Below are 19,146 nucleotides of genomic sequence, written 5' to 3'. Positions count from 1 at the left end.
TCTTTCTTTCTTTCTTTCTTTTTCTCTTTCTTTCTTTCTTTCTTTCTCTCTCTTTCTTTCTTTCTTTCTCCCTTTCTCTCCTCTCTCTCTTTCTTTCTCTCTCTCTCTTTCTCTCTCTCTCTCTCTTTCTTTCTCTCTTTCTCTCTCTCTCCCTTTCTTTCTTTCTTTCTCTTTCTTTCTTTCTCTCTTTCTCTCTCTCTCTCTCTTTCTTTCTTTCTTTCTTTCTCTCTCTCTCTTTCTTTCTTTCTTTTTCTTTCTTTTCTTTCTTTCTTTTCTTTCTTTTCTTTCTTTCCTTTCCAGTAGACTCTACACCCAGCGTGGAGCCCAACATGGGGCTTGAATTTGTGATCTTGAGATCAAGACCTGAGCTGAGACCAGTAATCTGACACTTAACTGACTGAGCCACCCAGGCACCCCCAAATATTTTCTATAAAAAGTTTTAGTATTTTATTAACTGGTAAGAATATGTAGTAAACAGTTTTTTTTTTTTAAGATTTTATTTCTTTGACAGAGGGAGACACAGCGAGAGAGGGAACACAAGCAGGGGGGGAGTGGGAGAGGGAGAAGCAGGCTTCCCACGGAGCAGGGAGCCCGATGTGGAACTCGATCCCAGGACCCTGGGATTGTGACCTGAGCCGAAGGCAGATGCTTAACGACTGAGCCACCCAGGTGCCCCAATTTTTTTTAAAGGAACAAGAGGCAAAATCTTTTGCTTTCAGTTAGGAAAAGTAACTGAGTAAGATGCAAAATCAGCAATTTGTAATAACTCATCAGTGAGTTGAGGATGCCAAGAAGTCTAAACGATCCTAATTCTAGAAGTGGGCAGGCCCTTCCTATAAGAGAAGAGACCCATGACTGCTATTAATCCCTGGGTCTGTAGCAGAAGAGGAACAACCAGGTCATAGAAGGGGATAGAAAGAAAAGAGCCAGGCTCTTAAACCAATAGTTTTTTTTTTTTTTTTTAAGATTTATTTATTTATTTGAGAGAGAGAATAAGCGAGCTGGGGTGGGGTGCAGAGGGAGAGAGAGAATCCTGAAGCAGACTGCTGAGCCAGACGCGTGGCTGGACCCCAAGACCCTGAGATCACTTAGCTGAAACCAAGAGTCTGTTGCTTAACCAACTGTGTCACCTAGGTGCCCCTTAAACCAACTTTTAACAGACAAGGGTTAGCATACGGGCTTAGAATCCCAAGTAGTGAGCCCCATTCACAGTGAACCATCACCCACCAGACAATTTTTCCCTATGGGGCCTTCACTGAGTGCATGGAGGCCATGTGCCAGAGGCTGGGGACAGCGCAGGTGGGCTAAGAGAAATTTCCCAAGAGGTGCAAAGTACTCTCAGAGTGAAAGGCGGCAGTTAGCCAAAGTCATGGGACAGAGTAGAGGATCTGAGAGACATACTTTAAGGCACATGGTGCATGATTGCTACAGCCCACATGCCAGGGAGGGGCAGGAAAGCAAAGTAAAATCCCTAGCAACTCAAAAAACTGATGGATAGTTCAAATAGCCGCAAAAGTTCTATGGCTTGGAAAATGTCAGGTGGACTAAAATCCATATAATGGCCACTAGAGGCTGCTAGTGCTAAAATCTTGAGGTCAGCTGAAGGAGTCTTGATTCTGCTCTCAAAACGCAAAACCAGGATCACAAAAAACGTGAGACAAAAACTACAACAAAGCTCAACTTAGTTTAACAACAAAGTAATCCAGCTTCCTTACCCAAGAAACCTGACGGAGGATGAGGTCTGCCTTTTCAGGCAGTTGACATCATATACTTCAGTCTCTACTATTCTTTTACTTACAGGGCCTGGAATGTGATACAAAATTAAAAGGCAGGGACCCAAAATCTGGAGTAAAAATAAGAGCAGAAAAAACTAGATGATCCGGATGTTAGAATTTGCAGATAAGTACTTAATAATAACTATTATAAATATGTTAGATGATTTGGTGAAAAAGGTACATAAAACAGATGGGAAAATCAGAGAAATAAAAACTTCAAAAAATAATAAAATAGAAATTCTAAAATTGAAATATTCAATTCAAAAATGAAGAATTCATTTAATATGCTCAATAGCATACTAGATACAGCATGATAAAGGATTAATGCCCTTAAAAAGAGGTCGGTAGAAATTTTCCAACTGAATATTAAAAATATTTTAATTTATTTAGGAGAAAAAATAAATTAAAATAGCGGAAGCATCTGAGGCTTGTGAGACAACATGTAATTGTCTAACACATGTGAAATTAGAGGTAAAAAGAGAGAACTGGACAAAATAAATATTTGAGGAGACAATGGCCAAGAATTTTCTAAATGGATGAAATTAATCAACCTGTATGTTCCAGATTTTTAGGAAACCCAAGGCAGGATAATTAAAAGAAAATCATACTTAGATATATCATAGTTAAACTGCTGTAAATCACAGTCAAAAGAAAACTTAAAAGTGGACAGAGAAAAAGGGCATATTAGGGAACAGCAATAAAGAAGATGTCTGCCTTTTACTCAGGAAACAACGGAGGCTGGAATATAATGGGATGACATCTTTAAGGTGATAATATGCATAAAGATAAAGGGAAAATAATGATACTTTTCAGACAGAAAACATCTGAGAGAATTCATCTTCATCATACCTTCAGTATGGGAAATGCTCAAGAAAGTTCTCTAGGTCAAAGAAGAATATGCCAGATGGGAACATAGATTGGTAGGAAGGAATGAGGAAGACCAGAATGGGTGTGTGTGTGTGCGCATATATATATATATATATATATATATATGATATATGATATCATATGATATATGATATATATTCATATATATATGAATAAAAATGACAGACTAAAATAATAAACAAAACTGTATTCTTATCATCCTTATTTACTACTGTACTTACATCTATCTTTATATCTTTATAATTCATTTAAATGTCTATTGACTGCTTAAAGCACACATAGTAGTCTCTTACTAAGGTTTATAAATTATGTAGACAAAATCTCTTGTATGTGCTGCTGAAGTGAGCACTATGTAGACAAAATCTAAAAGGGCAAAGGCTGGGAAGCAAAATTGAGTATACATTTGTAAACTTTTTATGTAGTTTGTGAAATAGTTCAATATTATTTAAGTGGAGGCTCTGGTAAGTTCAGGATGCATAATTGCTAAAAATTAATACAAGTGAAAGATTAAGAAATACTTAATTGACACCACCCCCCAAATAAAAGGTAAGGAAGTAGGTACAAAGGAACAAAGATAGGACATCTAGAATGCCAATACCAATGTGTTATATTTAAACCCAACATAGCAATGATTGTGTTCAATGTAAATGAACTAAACAATCACTTAAAAGACAGAATGGGTAATAAATGTGTAACTTAAGTATATACCGTCTGCAAGAAATGTACTCTAAATATAAAGATACAGATAAATATGAAGATCATAGATTTGTTGAAATTAAAAGGGTGGATGAGTTATATGCAGTGCTTACCCTAAGCATAAGAAAATGGCTGTGGCTAAGTAGACTTCAAGACAGGGTATTACTAAGTTGGAGGGACATATCAGAATGGTAAAAGAATCCACTTACCAGAAAGAAATAATGATCCTACATATGCATGCGTTTAGGAACTTCATATTGCATAAAGCAAAAATTGTCAAAGCAAAAGGGAGACATGATCAAATCCTACCATGTTGAAATTTATAAAAATACCATTCTCTCAGTAATTGGTAAAACAATTAGACAAAACTTCCATAGGATAACCTTTCACACAATTTGATGAAAATGCCATTTATAGAATACAAACACCACAAAATTCACATTCTTTTAAATTACACATCAAATCTTCTTCAAGATTGAACATATGCTGGACTATAAACAAGTGTCAATAAACCTCAAGATTAAAATCATACAGAGTGTATTTTCTGACCACAGAAGAATTAATTGAAAATCAATTGAAATAAAATATGTGGACAATTCACAAATTGTTGGAATATATGCCATCCATGGCAAAAATTTGAACTGAATAATTATGAAAGTTGAATATATCAAAAAATTGGGGGAAACAAAAGCGGAGCTTAGAAGGAGATTTATAGCTTATCATATGCTTGATTAGATTATAGTTTCATTATATGCTTAATTATAGCTTAATTAGAAAAGAAGAAAGGTAAGCATTCAGTAGTCAAAGACTCCACATTAATGGTACAATGTAATACATAGATCAACCACCAAAAGCACTATACAAAAAGGGACATCAAAATGGAATTCTACAAAATGTTCAAGTAACACACAGGGTGGCAGGAAAAATAAAACAGAGAAATGAAAAATAGAATGATAGAAAATAGAAAGATAAAATGATGGACTTAGCCTTAACATATCAATATTATATTTAAAAAATGGTCTAATTATACCAATTAACAGAGATTGAAAAATCTATTAGAAAATCTGACCCAAATGTAAGCTGTCTACAAAGTTTGAAACATTTTATATATACTGATATACATAGGTTACATACATACCATGCAATAGTATTCAGCAATAAAAAAGAACAAACTTGATCTATACAACAGCTTGAATGGATCTTGAGGTCATTATTGTGAGTGAAAAAAGCCAGTCTCAAAAGGTCACATACTGTATGATTCCATTTCTATAACACTTATGAAGTGACAAAATTATAGAGGTGGAAAACATTAATGGTTGCTAGGTGTCAGGGATGCTGGGGAAGAGGGGTCTATGGGTGACTTTAAAGGACAGCACAAGGCAGGTCTTCAAGGTGGTATACAATGGTTCTGTATCTTGACTGCAGTGCTGGTTACAAAAATTTACATATGTGATAAAATGACACAGAACTATAAACACACAAAGTGCACCATGTCAAATTTCTGCCTTTGATATTTTAGTATAATTATGTTAAGATGTAACCATTGGAGAATACTGGGTGAAGGATAAATGGTACTTTTTTACTATCTTTTCCAGTTCTTGTGAATTTATAATTATTTTTAAAAATTACAAAGGAATGGACCATTGATTCATGTAACAATAATGGTGAATATCAAAAACAGTATGTTGCCAAAAAGAGTATATACTAAGTATATACTATCTAATTCTAAGAAGTTTAAGAACAGTCAAAAAGTACATGAAGTACATGAACAGATGCTGCCAGTTTGTGATGACAGAAATTGGAACAGTAGTTACCTGGGAGTGAATGCTGGGTGGTTTTTTGGCTGGCAAGGTGCACAGCAAACATGGCTTGTCAAAGCCCATCAAAGTGCTCACTTGAGACCTGTATGTTTTATTTCATGTAAATTACAGCTCAATAAAAAACTTAAGGAAAACTAGAAATAATATTTGAAAAATGACATATTGTTTTTACTAGTTTCCTCTTACAATAGCCCTGTAACACGTTTTGTTTACTTCAACTATCACATTAGGTATACAATTTCAATTAATTAAAATGGACAGTGCAAAAATTCACTAAATAAATATTGCAATATTTAATTTGACCTCACTTAAGCAAGAAATGCTGAATATTATTATTATTATTACATCTTTAACTCTGACTTGAGGGGTGTCTGGGTGGCTCATTTGGTTAAGCGTCTGCCTTCAGCTCAGATCATGATCTCAGGGTCCTGGGATCAAGCCCCTCATTGGGCTCCCTGTTCAGCGGGGAACCTGCTTCTCCCTGTGCCTTCGTCCTGCTCATGCCCCCCCACCAATCTCGCTGTCTCAAAAAAATAAATAAAATCTTAAAAAAAAAACCAAACCCTCTGACTGGAATTTAGGAAATAAAAGAAAGGCCGGATGAATAATCTATGTTATATAAATGTGATAACACACTGCCCGTCTCTAAACAGGAAGAAGCATGATTTTTAGGTTTATCTACATCTACTTGTTAAAAAAAGCTATTTTTCTAATTAAATCTCTTCCCCTTCAGCAAGAATTCTTTGAACGCCTCTATGTCATGTACACAATTGGATATTCTGTCTCCTTTGGTTCCTTGGCTGGGGCTATTCTCATCATTGGTTACTTCAGGTGAGTGATTCCCAATCCCTTTCTCCATGAAGGGACAGGTTCTGTGTCCTACGCATAGAAGACACAGAGGTCTCACAATTTCTGGCCCAAATACTTTTCCCAGCACAAGTTTTTGAATTCAGCCTAGTGTTATAATATTATTTGGCTTTGAAAATTTATTTTTCATGAGGAAATTCAGGGTTTTTATTGTTTAAAAACTAAAAAAATGTTCAAAAATATCAAAGCAGTATGAAACCATTAAGCCTCTAGATCTGCACTACAGTGTATTTGTTTGCAAAAGGCTGCAGAGTAGAGCAGAATGAGCTACAAAGATTTTCATTCATGATGCAAAGACTTCATTCTTCCCAAATGATTTTGGTGCCATTGGACAGAAATTCATTTTAAATAATCTCCCAAATGATCTGATATTGTATCTAAAGTTGTATTTATTGCTTCTGTTATGGTTTATTTTTTTCCACTGAAACTTTTGACCAATTCAATTCAATTTAATGTAAATCAGTACAAAATTTTGAGCACCAATATTGAGATAAAACAGTACACAACATGGGGCGCCTGGGTGGCTCAGTCATTAAGCGTCTGCCTTCGGTTCCGGTCATGATTCCAGGGTCCTGGGATCGGGCCCCGCATCTGGCTCCCTGCTCGCAAGGAAGCCTGCTTCTCCCTCTCCCACTCGCCCTGCTTGTGTTCCTTCTCTTGCTGTATCTCTCTCTGTCAAATAAATAAATAAAATCTTTAAAGACAAAACAAAACACAGTGCACAACATGTATGGGAAATGCGTACTCAGGATGCTTGCAGCTGGTTTGTGATACACATATCTGAGAAAACAGTGTACAGTGTGAGAAATGGTGTGATTCAGGTGGTGTATGGTAATTGGGAAGGCAGAGTATGGGGATGAAGTGAAATCTCAAAAGATGCATGACTATAAATAAGATTTAACCAAAAGAGAATACTGGGGGACAGAATTCCAAACCTAAGTTTAGATCAAAAGCATGGAATGTTTCAGACTGCAGAGTTTTGGTGCAGCTAAGTGATGGGCAGTGAGACTGGAGAGGTAAGCAGGGTTGAGAATGTTTTGAGACCTGTGGGTTATATGAAGAAATTTGAACTTTACCCTAAGAGTGATGAGGAGCCATTGAAGGATTTTAAGCAGAAGAATGACATGAAAGTCACTTGTGAGGTGGAGTGTGAGTTGGTGGGAAGCACAATAGGAAGCCCATTTGGAAGAGGCTGTTAGAGTAACTCAGGACAGGAAGATGGTGGCCTGGCCAAGGGCAGTGGGTTTGAGGATTGGATAGAAAGGGAAGATCTTGAGGTATATTAATTAAGACAATACAATTTTAGGAATTTAGTGCTAAATTATACATGGGAAAAGGAAGGGGGGTAGATGACATATTTAAAAAACAGAATGTTTTATATTTTGTTTCCTATCATCTTACAATCCCCTCTTCTTTGAAACTTCTTCTACCTCTTTTCGCTGTTTTTCTCTTTGGATTTATCACTATCTAATGTACTATCTGATGTTTTACTTATCTTTTTATTTTGTTTATTTCTTTTTATTTTTTATCTCTCCCTCTAGAATGTAAAGCCACATGAGAATAGTTATTTATTTATTTATTTTTTGCTCATTGTAGCATTCTTAGTGGTTGTAATGTACCTGATATATAGTGATGCTTAATAAATATTTGTTGAATTAATAAATAAATGACTAGTTTAATATTCCAACTACTTCTTTTAAAGCGATTACTCATCTTATGACAGTATAGTTTATATATCCAAAACTTTTTCTTTATTGATTCACTAGTCCATTGACACAACAAGCTTTTTCTCTACCATATATGATAGACTCTTTTTAGTATTCATGGAGGACAAATTAAGATATGTTACAGACTAGAAAAGCAGTATAGGGTGCCTGGGTGGCTCAGTTGGTTAAGCGACTGCCTTCAGCTCAGGTCATGATCCTGGAGTCCTGGGATCAAGTCCCACATCAGGCTCCCTGCTCAGCAGGGAGTCTGCTTCTCCCACTGACCTCCCCTCTCTCATGCTCTCTCTCTCTCTCAAATAAATAAGTAAAATCTTTAAAAAAAAAAAAAGAAAAGCAGTATATATGAGAGACTGACTCATTAAATGATTATCAAATAAAATATTGTTAATACTATAATACAGGCTTTTATAAAGGGTTTTGGGAACAACAAGGGGGCTAAAACTGACTAGATAAGAGAGAGAGAGACTTCCCAGAAAACACTGACATGTGAACTGATGTTGCAATGATGAGAAGGAATTCAGTATATTCCAGATGATGGGAACAGAATGTGCAAAACTGAGAGTTAGGAAGGAGCAGTATAGACTCTGGGAACACAGAAGAGTCCCATATGAATGCAGCATTTGGTGCATAGGATGGAGTGGCCATATAGGAATGACTAGGAAGAAACTAGATTTTGTGGCACTGGTTTTGCCCGTCTTTGTCAAAGGCTTTGAATTTTATCGTGTAATGGTAGAGAATAGGGAGCTAATGAAGTTTTTAAAGTAGAAGGGAAACACAGATTTGTGGAATTATGGAGGGGTTCCTCAAGACAGCCTTGTGAAATTGGCTTGGCAGTATTATCCTATTTTACAGACCGAGAAACTGAAGTTCAGTGTCCAAGGTCACAAAGTCATAGGTGGTATGGCTGGAAACAGAACCGTCATCTTCCAATTCCTATCCGGAGTTCATTCCATTATACTAAGTGTAGCTCTGGTTGTTCAGAATGATAGCTGAGTATTTATGAGAAAAAAAGCTACATAAGGTTTCAGGAGGATACAAATCACTAAGTAGTAATTCTTCAATTTACATAGTAATTTATCACTCTGTTTAACAAATTCTTTCTATAATACTTTTTATATAATTACTATACTATATAGCAGAATGTTACACAAAAATTTCAGAAACTCTTCTGTTTCACAAAACAAAATACTTTTTTATTAAGATAATAAATAGTGTTGAGTCTTCTAAAAATCAATACCTACTTATATACTGTGATATCACTATTCACAGTCAATAATTTCCACAGATACCTGATAACCCTATATGGTCAAATCCCACTCACCTGTGAAGACACTCCCCAAAAGGAATTGATTAATGAGGAGGACTGTCTGGGCACAATGGACATGTATACATGCCCCCACCATACTGACAAAATAACATTTCCAAAATGTCTAAATTTAGCTCATTCTCAGTTGGCCTACACCTACTATATTATGAAATGTAAAAATATATTATTGGATTAAAAATTTTTTACTCTCTTACACTTATGTACTTTGTCCTTCCTGGAAGAGAAGTAGTAATAGGGTGATCATTGTACAGGAAAGCTGCCCTGTCTTGCAGTCAAGCAATGGTAGAGCTGGGCCAGATTCTACAATCCTTTCTTAAGAGTGTTTTTAAGAAAAGATATCTTTTGGAGTTAGCTTTTTGTACAGGAAATTAGTAATACTATATCTACTCCTATGTATGTTATGGTTTAACTTGTGTCTAAGATTCTTTTATAAACCCAAGATTTTTATGTTAAAGTAAGCTTGTTTACTCTTTAACATTACTAGGACATAAAGTTGTGTAGTGTTATCAAAATATTTACTTTTTCTTGTAGAGTATGTGTTGAAAATGTGAAAGCTCCACTTTTTTTTTTCAAAGGTTTTATTTATTTATTTGAGAGAGAGTGGGCAAGTGAGAGAGAGAGAGAGAGAGAGAGCACAGGAACAGGGCGAGAGGGAGAAGCAGAGTCCCCACTAACCAGGGAGTCCAATGTGGGACTCGATCCCAGGACCCTGGGATCATGACCTGAGCTGACGGCAGACGCTTAACTGACTGAGCTACCCAGGTGCCCCTGAAAGCTCCATTTTTAAATAATATTTATCCCTTTTCAAAATGGTTCTCCAGTAGTCATTACTTATTACTTATTAATTATTACTTTAATATATATTTTAGTATAATGCTTTAGTTTAATATAGCACAATTGTTAACTCTGCAAAATCGGGATAAATACAGTAGTAGATCAGGTTAAATTTGAAATTATTTCTCAAAGAGTTACATTTTAGTTTTTGATCCCAGTTGTTTCAATTGGAAATAGATAGTAATGGGTTTCTGTCTTTGTTCAGGCTTACTATACTTTCTTCTTTTTTGTTACATTTATGTATTTTCTTTACCTATGTCTAATTTCATCCAAATCTAAATACTGAATATTTTCTCTCCATAGACGATTGCATTGCACTAGGAACTATATCCACATGCACTTGTTTGTATCTTTCATGCTGAGAGCTGTAAGCATCTTTGTCAAGGACAAAGTGGTCCATGCTCACATAGGAGTGAAGGAGCTGCAGTCCCTGTTGATGCAGGATGACCTACAAAATTCCATAGAAATGCCTTCTGTGGACAAATCAAAATATGTAAGTATTTTCACCATTTTCTCTCATTACTGATTCCTATAACATTACAGACAACTAAAATCTTACAGGCCACTAAATCTTAACTTGTTTTGGCTTATGTAATCTCTGAATTAACCAAGATAGATGACTAATTTATATGATGATATTTACTACCTCAATTCTGTCCTTAAACTTTACGCCTAATTACTCATCATCTTAGACTATTAAAAGTCTTGAGCTCTTTCCATAAGAACATTCTGGCATGGAAACTTCAAAAATCACCTGACTGGAGTGCATTTGATGTGGATGGAGCTCATACTAGCTTTCATGGCTTACCATGTTCAAAAGTAAAGAGCCCACTTGCAAAACCAGAAGTGTGTTATTTTAAAGCCCACAACATTTACCTTCTTTACTTTAGATTCAGACTTGTTCCAATATAAGATTCCAGGGTACTTGATTCTGCTCTGAAATGTCCTGGTGTTATTTACTAAATAGAATCACTCAGTAATTCAGTTAATTAGATCACTGATGTGCTATATCTGGGAATTAAGTATAAGAGATTATATGTCTTGATAGTATGAATTAATGCCCTTTCTGTGGCTTTGGCCTTTGCCCTGTAACTTTGTAGTCCCTGCTGATTCTGATTCTGTGCTGGTTTTGGTGACTTGTTTTATCCCACAGAATGAAATGGAAGTGACGGTGTGCCAGTGAAAGGTAGAGCTCTGTGAATGAGCCTAGCCAAGATTAGCGGAGGCTGGCCCAGATCAGCAGAATCACTGAGCCAATGCATAGGTTCATAAGATGTAGTAAATGCTTATTATTTTAGCCATTGACTTTTGGGGCATAAGAAAGATGAGAATAAAATAAAATCATGGTAGAATAATGGCTACTATTTTCTTCTTTATGCTTTTCTGTATTTTCTAATTTTCTCTGATGATCAAGTATTATTTTCATAAATAGGAAAAATCAAAGAAAAGTGTTTTTTTTGGTAACTTCTAAAGGAAAAATATCTTATTTTAAAAACAGAATTGAGCCCATAGTCTTAGAGATGTTGTCTTAAAATAACTTTGTTCTGGTCTCATTCAACACTCTTGGCTTTCCTACATACAGGAAACAGATCATAAAAAAGAAATACAGAACTACTTTTTCATGGTCTGTTGCATGTAGTATAATTAAGAGTTCTAAAATGATGCAATTCTGGTTTATTTGTAACAGATTGGGTGCAAGATTGCTGTTGTGATGTTCATTTACTTCTTGGCTACAAATTACTATTGGATCTTGGTGGAAGGTCTCTACCTGCATAGTCTAATCTTTGTGGCGTTCTTTTCGGACACCAAATACCTGTGGGGCTTCATCTTGATAGGCTGGGGTAAGGTATTTTTGTTTCCTTTCCCTTTAAACTGGATTATGGATTTCTGTTAAACCTACTGATGGAAACAAAGGCAAAAGAAAAAATTAAATTTCCTTACTACTTACAGCCCATTGACAAGTCGTTGAAACAGGCAGAGTGACATTCCTTTAGGAACTCAGCTGCCTTGATGTTGACACTTTCCTAAGGGCAAAAGACAATCTTAGCTTAACATTATGCTGACTCCAAGATCCTGTAAGTCTTCTTTAACATATAAAAATTCCTTTGGAAACTTCCTTTATCTCTACTCCATAAGATACACATTAGCAATCATCCTCCAAGCATATGGCCCACTGATACTCATCTGAAGAGTCTCAGGACTGAGTTTTTACTAAACAGTAATAAATGACCTTTTCTTAACAATAACTAGCCCCCTCAGGGTCCTGGAAACCATGTTTCCAAAATTCCTTAGGGACTTATGCTAGCCTTAACCCCCTCTGAACTTGAAAGTGTACCATCAGACACCTGTCACAACCGCAGTGCCGCTCTTTCTGCCCACGGGTCCTGTCCCCATGCTTTCATAAAACCACCTTTTTGCACAGAAGATGTCTCAAATCTTGACTGTTTGCTCCGAACCCCAACATTTTCCTGTATCACTTATCATTAGCATACTTTCAGCCATTTTCCTGAAATCTCTCCCTATCTTACCTTTATACCTCTTTCTTTCTCTTCCATTGTTCATTGGGAAAGTTATTAAGATCAAGTCTAAAATCCTCCCAGTGGTAACAAACTTTTCATCTTTAACTTATGGTTAGTGTTCTTAGGTCAGATTGTTGAGAGAATTCTTTGGTGGAAATATAAGAGAACACATTGAGAACTGCTACGCTCATGTCTTATGTCAATGTCCTGATTTAGCAATAATTTTATCCTAAATATTTTGATTTTTAAATTTCTAAGCTATAGTGATGAATTGTTGATTTGTATTTTTAGGTTGTATGATGAGAATACCAGAAATGAATTTAAAAGATCATCTTGACTGCATTTAATGATACAAATTACAAACTAATTATGTAGACTGACCATGTCTTTTGGAAGGAAATAATTCAAATTGCTTTCTGCATAAGTAATTTTTAAAAAAAGGATATTTAGCTCACATTCCAAAAATGCCTTCTCAGCACTACACTGGACTAGGCACTAACTCAACATGACATGGGGAAAGGATGTTGCTTGTTCAAATTTAAGAGAAATTGAAACTCATATGTGGTTACAATTAAGAAGCCTCATGATCAACAATTGCAGATCTCCATTGTTATTTTTATATCCACATTATAAGGGGCTCAGCATAAGAAAAAAATTAACTGAGTGGCTCAGGATTAAATTTGAAGGGCTTTTTTTTTCTCCTCCAAAATAAGAGTATTTCTTTGTTTGTTTGGCTTTAATATTATTTTTTTAACATTTGAAAATGTGGAGTAGGGAATAATGCATTTCCTGCTAGTTAATGAGTAACCTTTTAGAAGACAAAGGGTCTATTTACTATAACATTTCATTTATTATGAAATTATTATTGTGAATAAAGTTGTATTTCTGAAGGCAGCTTGTCTGTTTTAAAGCTCTCCCTTTGACTAGCAGTTACTAAAAACATAAAAAGGATATTTTATTTTTTAGGGTACTTTGGAAATTTCCTGAATAGTTTTTGATAGTTTGCCTTCAAATCAAAATTATATCTGTGTACCAATGATGTGGGAAACAAAGGCAGAAGAAAAATTATTAAATTTCCTTACTACCTACAGCCCATTGACAAGTCCTTGAAACAGGCAGAGCGACATTCCCCTAGGGACTCAACTGCCTCAGTGTTAATACTTTGCTAAGGGCAAAAGGCAATCCTAGCCTAAGCCCCTCATCCTCCAGGATCCTCTAAGTCTACTTTGTTGTATAAAAATTCCTTTGGGAATTTCCTTTATCTCTGAACCCCCCAAGATACATGTTGGCAGTCATCCCCCAAGCATATGGTCCACTGAGATACATCTGAAGGGTCTCATGACTAAGGTTTTATTAGATGGTAATAAATGACCTTTTCCCAACAATAGCTAGCCCCCTCAAGGCCCTGGAAACCTTGCTTCCAGAATTCCTTAGAGACTTACGCTGTCCCTAACCCCCTCCCAGCTTGAAAGTATACAATGGGCCGCTCCTCATGACCCCGGAGCAGCTCTTTCTGCCCATGGGTCCTGTCCCCCGGGCTTTAATTAAATCACCTTTTTGCACCAAAGACTCAAGAATTCTTTCTTGGCCGTCGGTTTCGAACCCTAACATCTTTCCTACATCACCAACCTAATTACTAGAAATTGGCAAAGGTGTTGATAGAAAATTCAACAATGAATGTAGACATTTGTCTGAGTTACATTTTATATTTTGGATTTCTACACCACTGGTCATATATAATAAATTCTTTTTTTCTCTATGTACTTACTGGTTTGATAGCCACTCCCCCAGAACTCTGACTTGGTCTCTATTGGTGTGATTTGAAGTGGGGTTCCTGAGTGAATGGTCAAGAAGGAATTCTTGAGACATTTTTCAGTGCAAAAACGTGCTTTTATTAAAGCTCAGCGACAGGACCCCTAGGCAGAGCTGTTCTGGGATTGTGCGTTGCAATTGATTGTATACTTTGGAGTTGGAGGAGGTAAAGACAAAGGAAGTTTCCAAAAGGATTTTCATATGCTAAAGAAGACTTACAGGATCCTGGGGGCCTAGCTATTGTCAAACTAAGGTTGTGTTTTCCCTTTGGCAAGGCATTAACATTAAGACAGTTGGGAGTTCCTGGAGGAATGTCATATTCTGCCTGCCTCAAGTATTTGTCAGTGGGCTGCAAGTTATAAAGAAGTTTAATTTTATCTACATTTCCTTTTGCCTTTGTTCTTCACATCCTCTATCACTCAGTCTGTTCCTCTTTAAAGTCAGGAGTTTGTCTCACTTAAACCTGAGAAACTAGTTTTCAGACCTTTCTATGAAAAACAGAATGAAAAAAAAAAGTCCAGTGAGCTTATGTATGCATATGAATTTCTTCCCTTCCTATACAAATTTATTGATTTGTTCACAAGAACTTTAGCGTTGGAATGATGACTACAGTAGAAGCATCATTACTTGAAGGGTTCTTGTCATCAGATGGTTTAAGAACCAACAAGAAAGCAAGTAGGCTTCCCATGGAAGCTTGCTTTGAAAAACATTTTACAGGGGCGCCTGGGTGTCTCAGATGGTTAAGCGTCTGCCTTCGGCTCAGGTCATGATCTCAGGGTCTTGGGATCGAGCCCCGCGTCAGGCTCCCTACTCAGCGGGAAGCCTGCTTCTCTCTCTCCCTCTACTATTCCTCCCTGCTTGTACTCTCTCACTCTCTCTGTCGAATAAATAAATAAAATCTTTAAAAAAAAAAAAGAAAAAGAAAAACATTTTACATGCGATATATCCACACACACTTAATCACAATATAAAACACTAATAACCAATCTTTATGGAATTATGGTTCCGCACTTGGTCTACCTTCTGATTCTTTGTTTGCAACTCCATTAAAAAAAATTCTCTGGTCTAGGGTGTCTATAACTATAGTAATATTGTCTAAAGAATATCTCCCCACTACTGGGGTGCCTGGGTAGCTCAGTCGGCTAAGGGTCCAACTCTTGGTTTCCACTCAGGTCATGATCTCAGGGTCGTGAGGTTGAGCCCCCCAGTGAGTCCTTCCTCGAGCCCCGCATCAGGCTCCAGGCTCAGTTCAGAGTCTGCTTGAGATTCTCTGCCTCTGTCCTTGCCCCTTCCCCCACTCATGAGTGTGCATGGATGTGTGCTCTCTCTCTCTCTCAAATAAATAAATGAATAAAATCTTTTAAAAAAAGAGGATCTCTCCATTACTTAAATGCAGCTACTATTTAATGAAATAAATACCTAAGTCTATTTGATTAATAGACAATTTTTCCCTTAGCACTGACAGTCTGATTTTAGCATTATCATTTTGATTTCTGACTCATTTTTCTAAATTCCATTAAGAAAAACAATGATCAAAAAACATTATAGCTGCTTTGCGTGATCTTTTGCTAGAGTAATTTAGAGTGAATCCAATTTCATACTTTCTTCCAATGATGTGATTTATCCTGATTTTATCATGTAGTCATGTCACCGTTGCCAGACTTTCCTGTAGAATATTTTCATATTCTGTATTCTCTGAAAATAATCAGGAAAAGATAGTACACTTCCAGTTTTATTATATTTGTATCAGGTGATCTCAATTGAGCAAATATTTTTTGATTATCCCATTGACAGTAAATATAATTGAAATACAGAGATATGTGTTGAAGTCTCTGCACACAATAAGCATGCAGTCTGACCCAGTAGGTTATTTTGTTTTGTGTTTGCCTTGTTCTGATCATACATATTATATTCAAAATATTTAATTTACAAGATCTATTCTTCAAAAAATTGTTTAGAATAGTCAATATAATACCTTTACACAGTTAAAAATCTTCAACTGGCTTCAAGCAAAATTTAAAAACGTAGAAAAGCTATTTCTCCCTTTCCTTATGAGTTTTAATGCCATTACTAGTTCTACTGAATGTTGCCTTAAAGTTAAAATTATAGGGGCGCCTGGGTGGCTCAGATGGTTAAGCGTCTGCCTTCGGCTCAGGTCATGATCCCAGGGTCCTGGGATCGAGTCCCGCATCAGGCTCCCTACTCCTTGGGAGCCTGCTTCTCCCTCTGCTTCTCTCTCTCTCTCTATCCCTCTGTCTCTCATGAATGAATAAATAACATCTTTAAAAAAAAAATAAAGTTAAAATTATATTCAACAATTAGAGTCAATAAAAGATCGATATTTTAACCCTACTTTATGAAAGATACAGAATTTGAATCTTTCTGCTAATCATTTTCCCCAGTCTTTTTAGATGTAATTTGGGATTTTACTCCTAACCATTTAAGATTATATAGATTATTACCTCTTTAAAAGAAAACAAATATAGTCACATTTAGATTTACATTTGTAGCAGTTATGTAGATTTATCTCAGTGAGTTCACCTGGTTTCAAAATTTCACTTCATCTCCATCAATTTGATCTTTTAAGTTTCTGCCCCCTGGCAATATTTAATTCAGTAAACATATTTTCTTTTTAATTGTAGCTCTTCTGTTTTAGACTGGTCCTTTCCCACAATGCCTTACTCTTCTTCTAGAGCATTTTTTTGGACTATAAATTAGATATATTTTTAAAATATTTCTTTTGTTTCCTGTAGCAATTCCATCTCAGGGGGAGGTAGCTCTTCTAAAGTTTCATAAATAGACTCTCTTCTTTGTTGTAATGGAAGACTTTCATAGGCTTTGCAATTTTCCTGAAAGAGAGTTGTACTCATTCAGTATTGGCTTAGAGTCCCATGAGAGTTGAGAACAATTCTGCCAAAATCATATGGAGGTACTTCTTGGTTCCTTAAAGGATGAAACATAGGTGGTGGGTATTGAATTCCAGCATTCTATGATGAGTAGTGAGGGAACTGGAAGCATAGCCTAGAGCTTCATGTCTGAGCAGTCAACACAGATGGATTCCTAGGGGCATCAAGGTTTCTGGTTGGTAAGATACACAATATGTCTGTAGCAAAGCTAGGCATCCTATGTCATGATGGGTCTCTAATTTTTAGAACTAACTTTACTCTTTATGGTCAACCTGTGATTTTACAATACTACAGTAGGACCACCGGAGGAGGGTAAGGCTGAGGTATGGTTTTATGAAGCTTCTAAAATATCTAAAACAAGATGAAACTACATAGACCAAGATGAGAAGATCCTTTTTACCCTCCATGACTTCAAAGCATCTCTGTTTTATGCAGTGGGCTGCTGCATAAGTTTTTATTTGAAGGAAAGATTTAATTGCTAAAACATTTTGACTACTATTAGTTAGTCCAAAACTTCATTTCAAAGGAGAGTAGTAATGGAGCCACATGAGTACCCATATCTACTTATTATTAGACTAGAGATTGCCTCCCTCTCAGAGTCACTTATTTATACTGATATTTTATGAAGATAGCTCTCAAGGTAAATGTATATATTGAGTGACATTCAAATTTACATTAAATTTACTTAAATTAGCACTTAGACTTAAAATAACATCTAAATCTCAAACATTTTCCCCTGTATTTATGTGTTCTAAATTATATAATAATATGGTACTAAGACTCGGTGATGCCAAATCCTTAAATCCCAGAGTGGTTTTAATTCTTTTTCCTCCGTGGTTGCCTCTGTGCTAGTTTTGTGAGTGAGAGTCTTCCAAGATGATGAGAAAAGTAATTTCATTAAGACATGGTATCTGATATAAGATGTTTGTTATAATTATTATCTAAAACAGAATTCCAACTCAAGCACCATTTTTTTTTTAAAGATTTTTTATTTATTTTTTTGACAGAGAGAGACACAGTGAGAGAGGGAACACAAGCAGGGGGAGTGGGAGAGGGAGAAGCAGGCTTCCCGCGGAGCAGGGAGCCCAATGTGGGGCTCTATCCCAGGACCCTGGGATCATGACCTGAGCCAAAGGCAGATGCTTAACGACTGAGCCACCTACGTGCCCCTCAACTCAAGCACCATTGATCAATGTGTATAGAACATCATTCAGGAAATTGCTTGATTGGGAGATTTTGTAAAGGAAGCAAAAGATAAAGACCTGGAAATGAGAAAATGTGAAAATTCTGATCAAAGACAGATACTTTTTAAAGATAGCCAAGGCAGCAGAACAGTAAAGGGAGCTACATCAGGCCTTTTGAATCACCCTATCAGAAGGAGCTCTACTCCATTATACAGCATCATTCTTGTTTTTAATTCATAGCACTGACTGAACCAAAGTTATGTTATTAATTTTGCATCTCCTTCCAGAATATGCTTCAGAAAAACAGGGATAGTGTTGATCTGTTTATTGTTTTATCTTCTGAAATTAGAACAATCCTTGACACATACGTAGGCACTTAATAAATGGTTACGTGATAGATGGATGGATGGACGGATAGGTAGGTGGGTAGATACATAGACAGATAGAAAGATAGATAAAATATGTGAACTGAACCTAAGAAATAACCAGAATTGGTAGATCTGTTTTGACAAAAACAGTTTCCTGGAACATAGAATTTGAACATATTTTTTTATAATGTTTGAAATTTAGATGTTCTATGCAAACAATAAATAAAATTTGAATGTGGAATCATGAAATTAAGTGGCCACACAGTCAGGCTGAGGTTAAATTCAATTAGATGATCACTGAGGAAGCCAAAAAATTTTCTATTGCAGTGTATCATCTTATTTTCACTTTTAATAGCGTTTTTCTTCATCTGAACCTATTCTTTTTCACTTTTTTGCTAAAAAAAGAATATTTGAAAAATTACA

At 36.0% G+C, this 19,146-nt stretch overlaps 1 protein-coding gene across 1 annotated transcript in view; it reads left to right on the top strand.

Moving 5' to 3' along the window:
* The window catches only part of PTH2R (parathyroid hormone 2 receptor), a 76,407-nt gene that overhangs the window by 28,099 nt on the left and 29,162 nt on the right, over positions 1 to 19,146 (top strand). The window contains exons 5-7 of the mRNA XM_025887090.2: positions 5,913 to 6,010; positions 10,238 to 10,427; positions 11,622 to 11,775. Of these exons, the coding sequence (XP_025742875.1) occupies positions 5,913 to 6,010; positions 10,238 to 10,427; positions 11,622 to 11,775 (442 nt within the window). The remainder of the gene's footprint in view (positions 1 to 5,912; positions 6,011 to 10,237; positions 10,428 to 11,621; positions 11,776 to 19,146) is intronic.

This window comes from Callorhinus ursinus, unplaced genomic scaffold, assembly GCF_003265705.2.
Source record: "Callorhinus ursinus isolate GAN/ISIS: 27379988/994484 unplaced genomic scaffold, GSC_fseal_2.0 scaffold2, whole genome shotgun sequence".
Lineage (NCBI taxonomy): Eukaryota > Metazoa > Chordata > Mammalia > Carnivora > Otariidae > Callorhinus > Callorhinus ursinus.
Note: the sequence above shows the minus strand (reverse complement) of the source record. Positions and strands in the feature narration are given on the sequence as shown.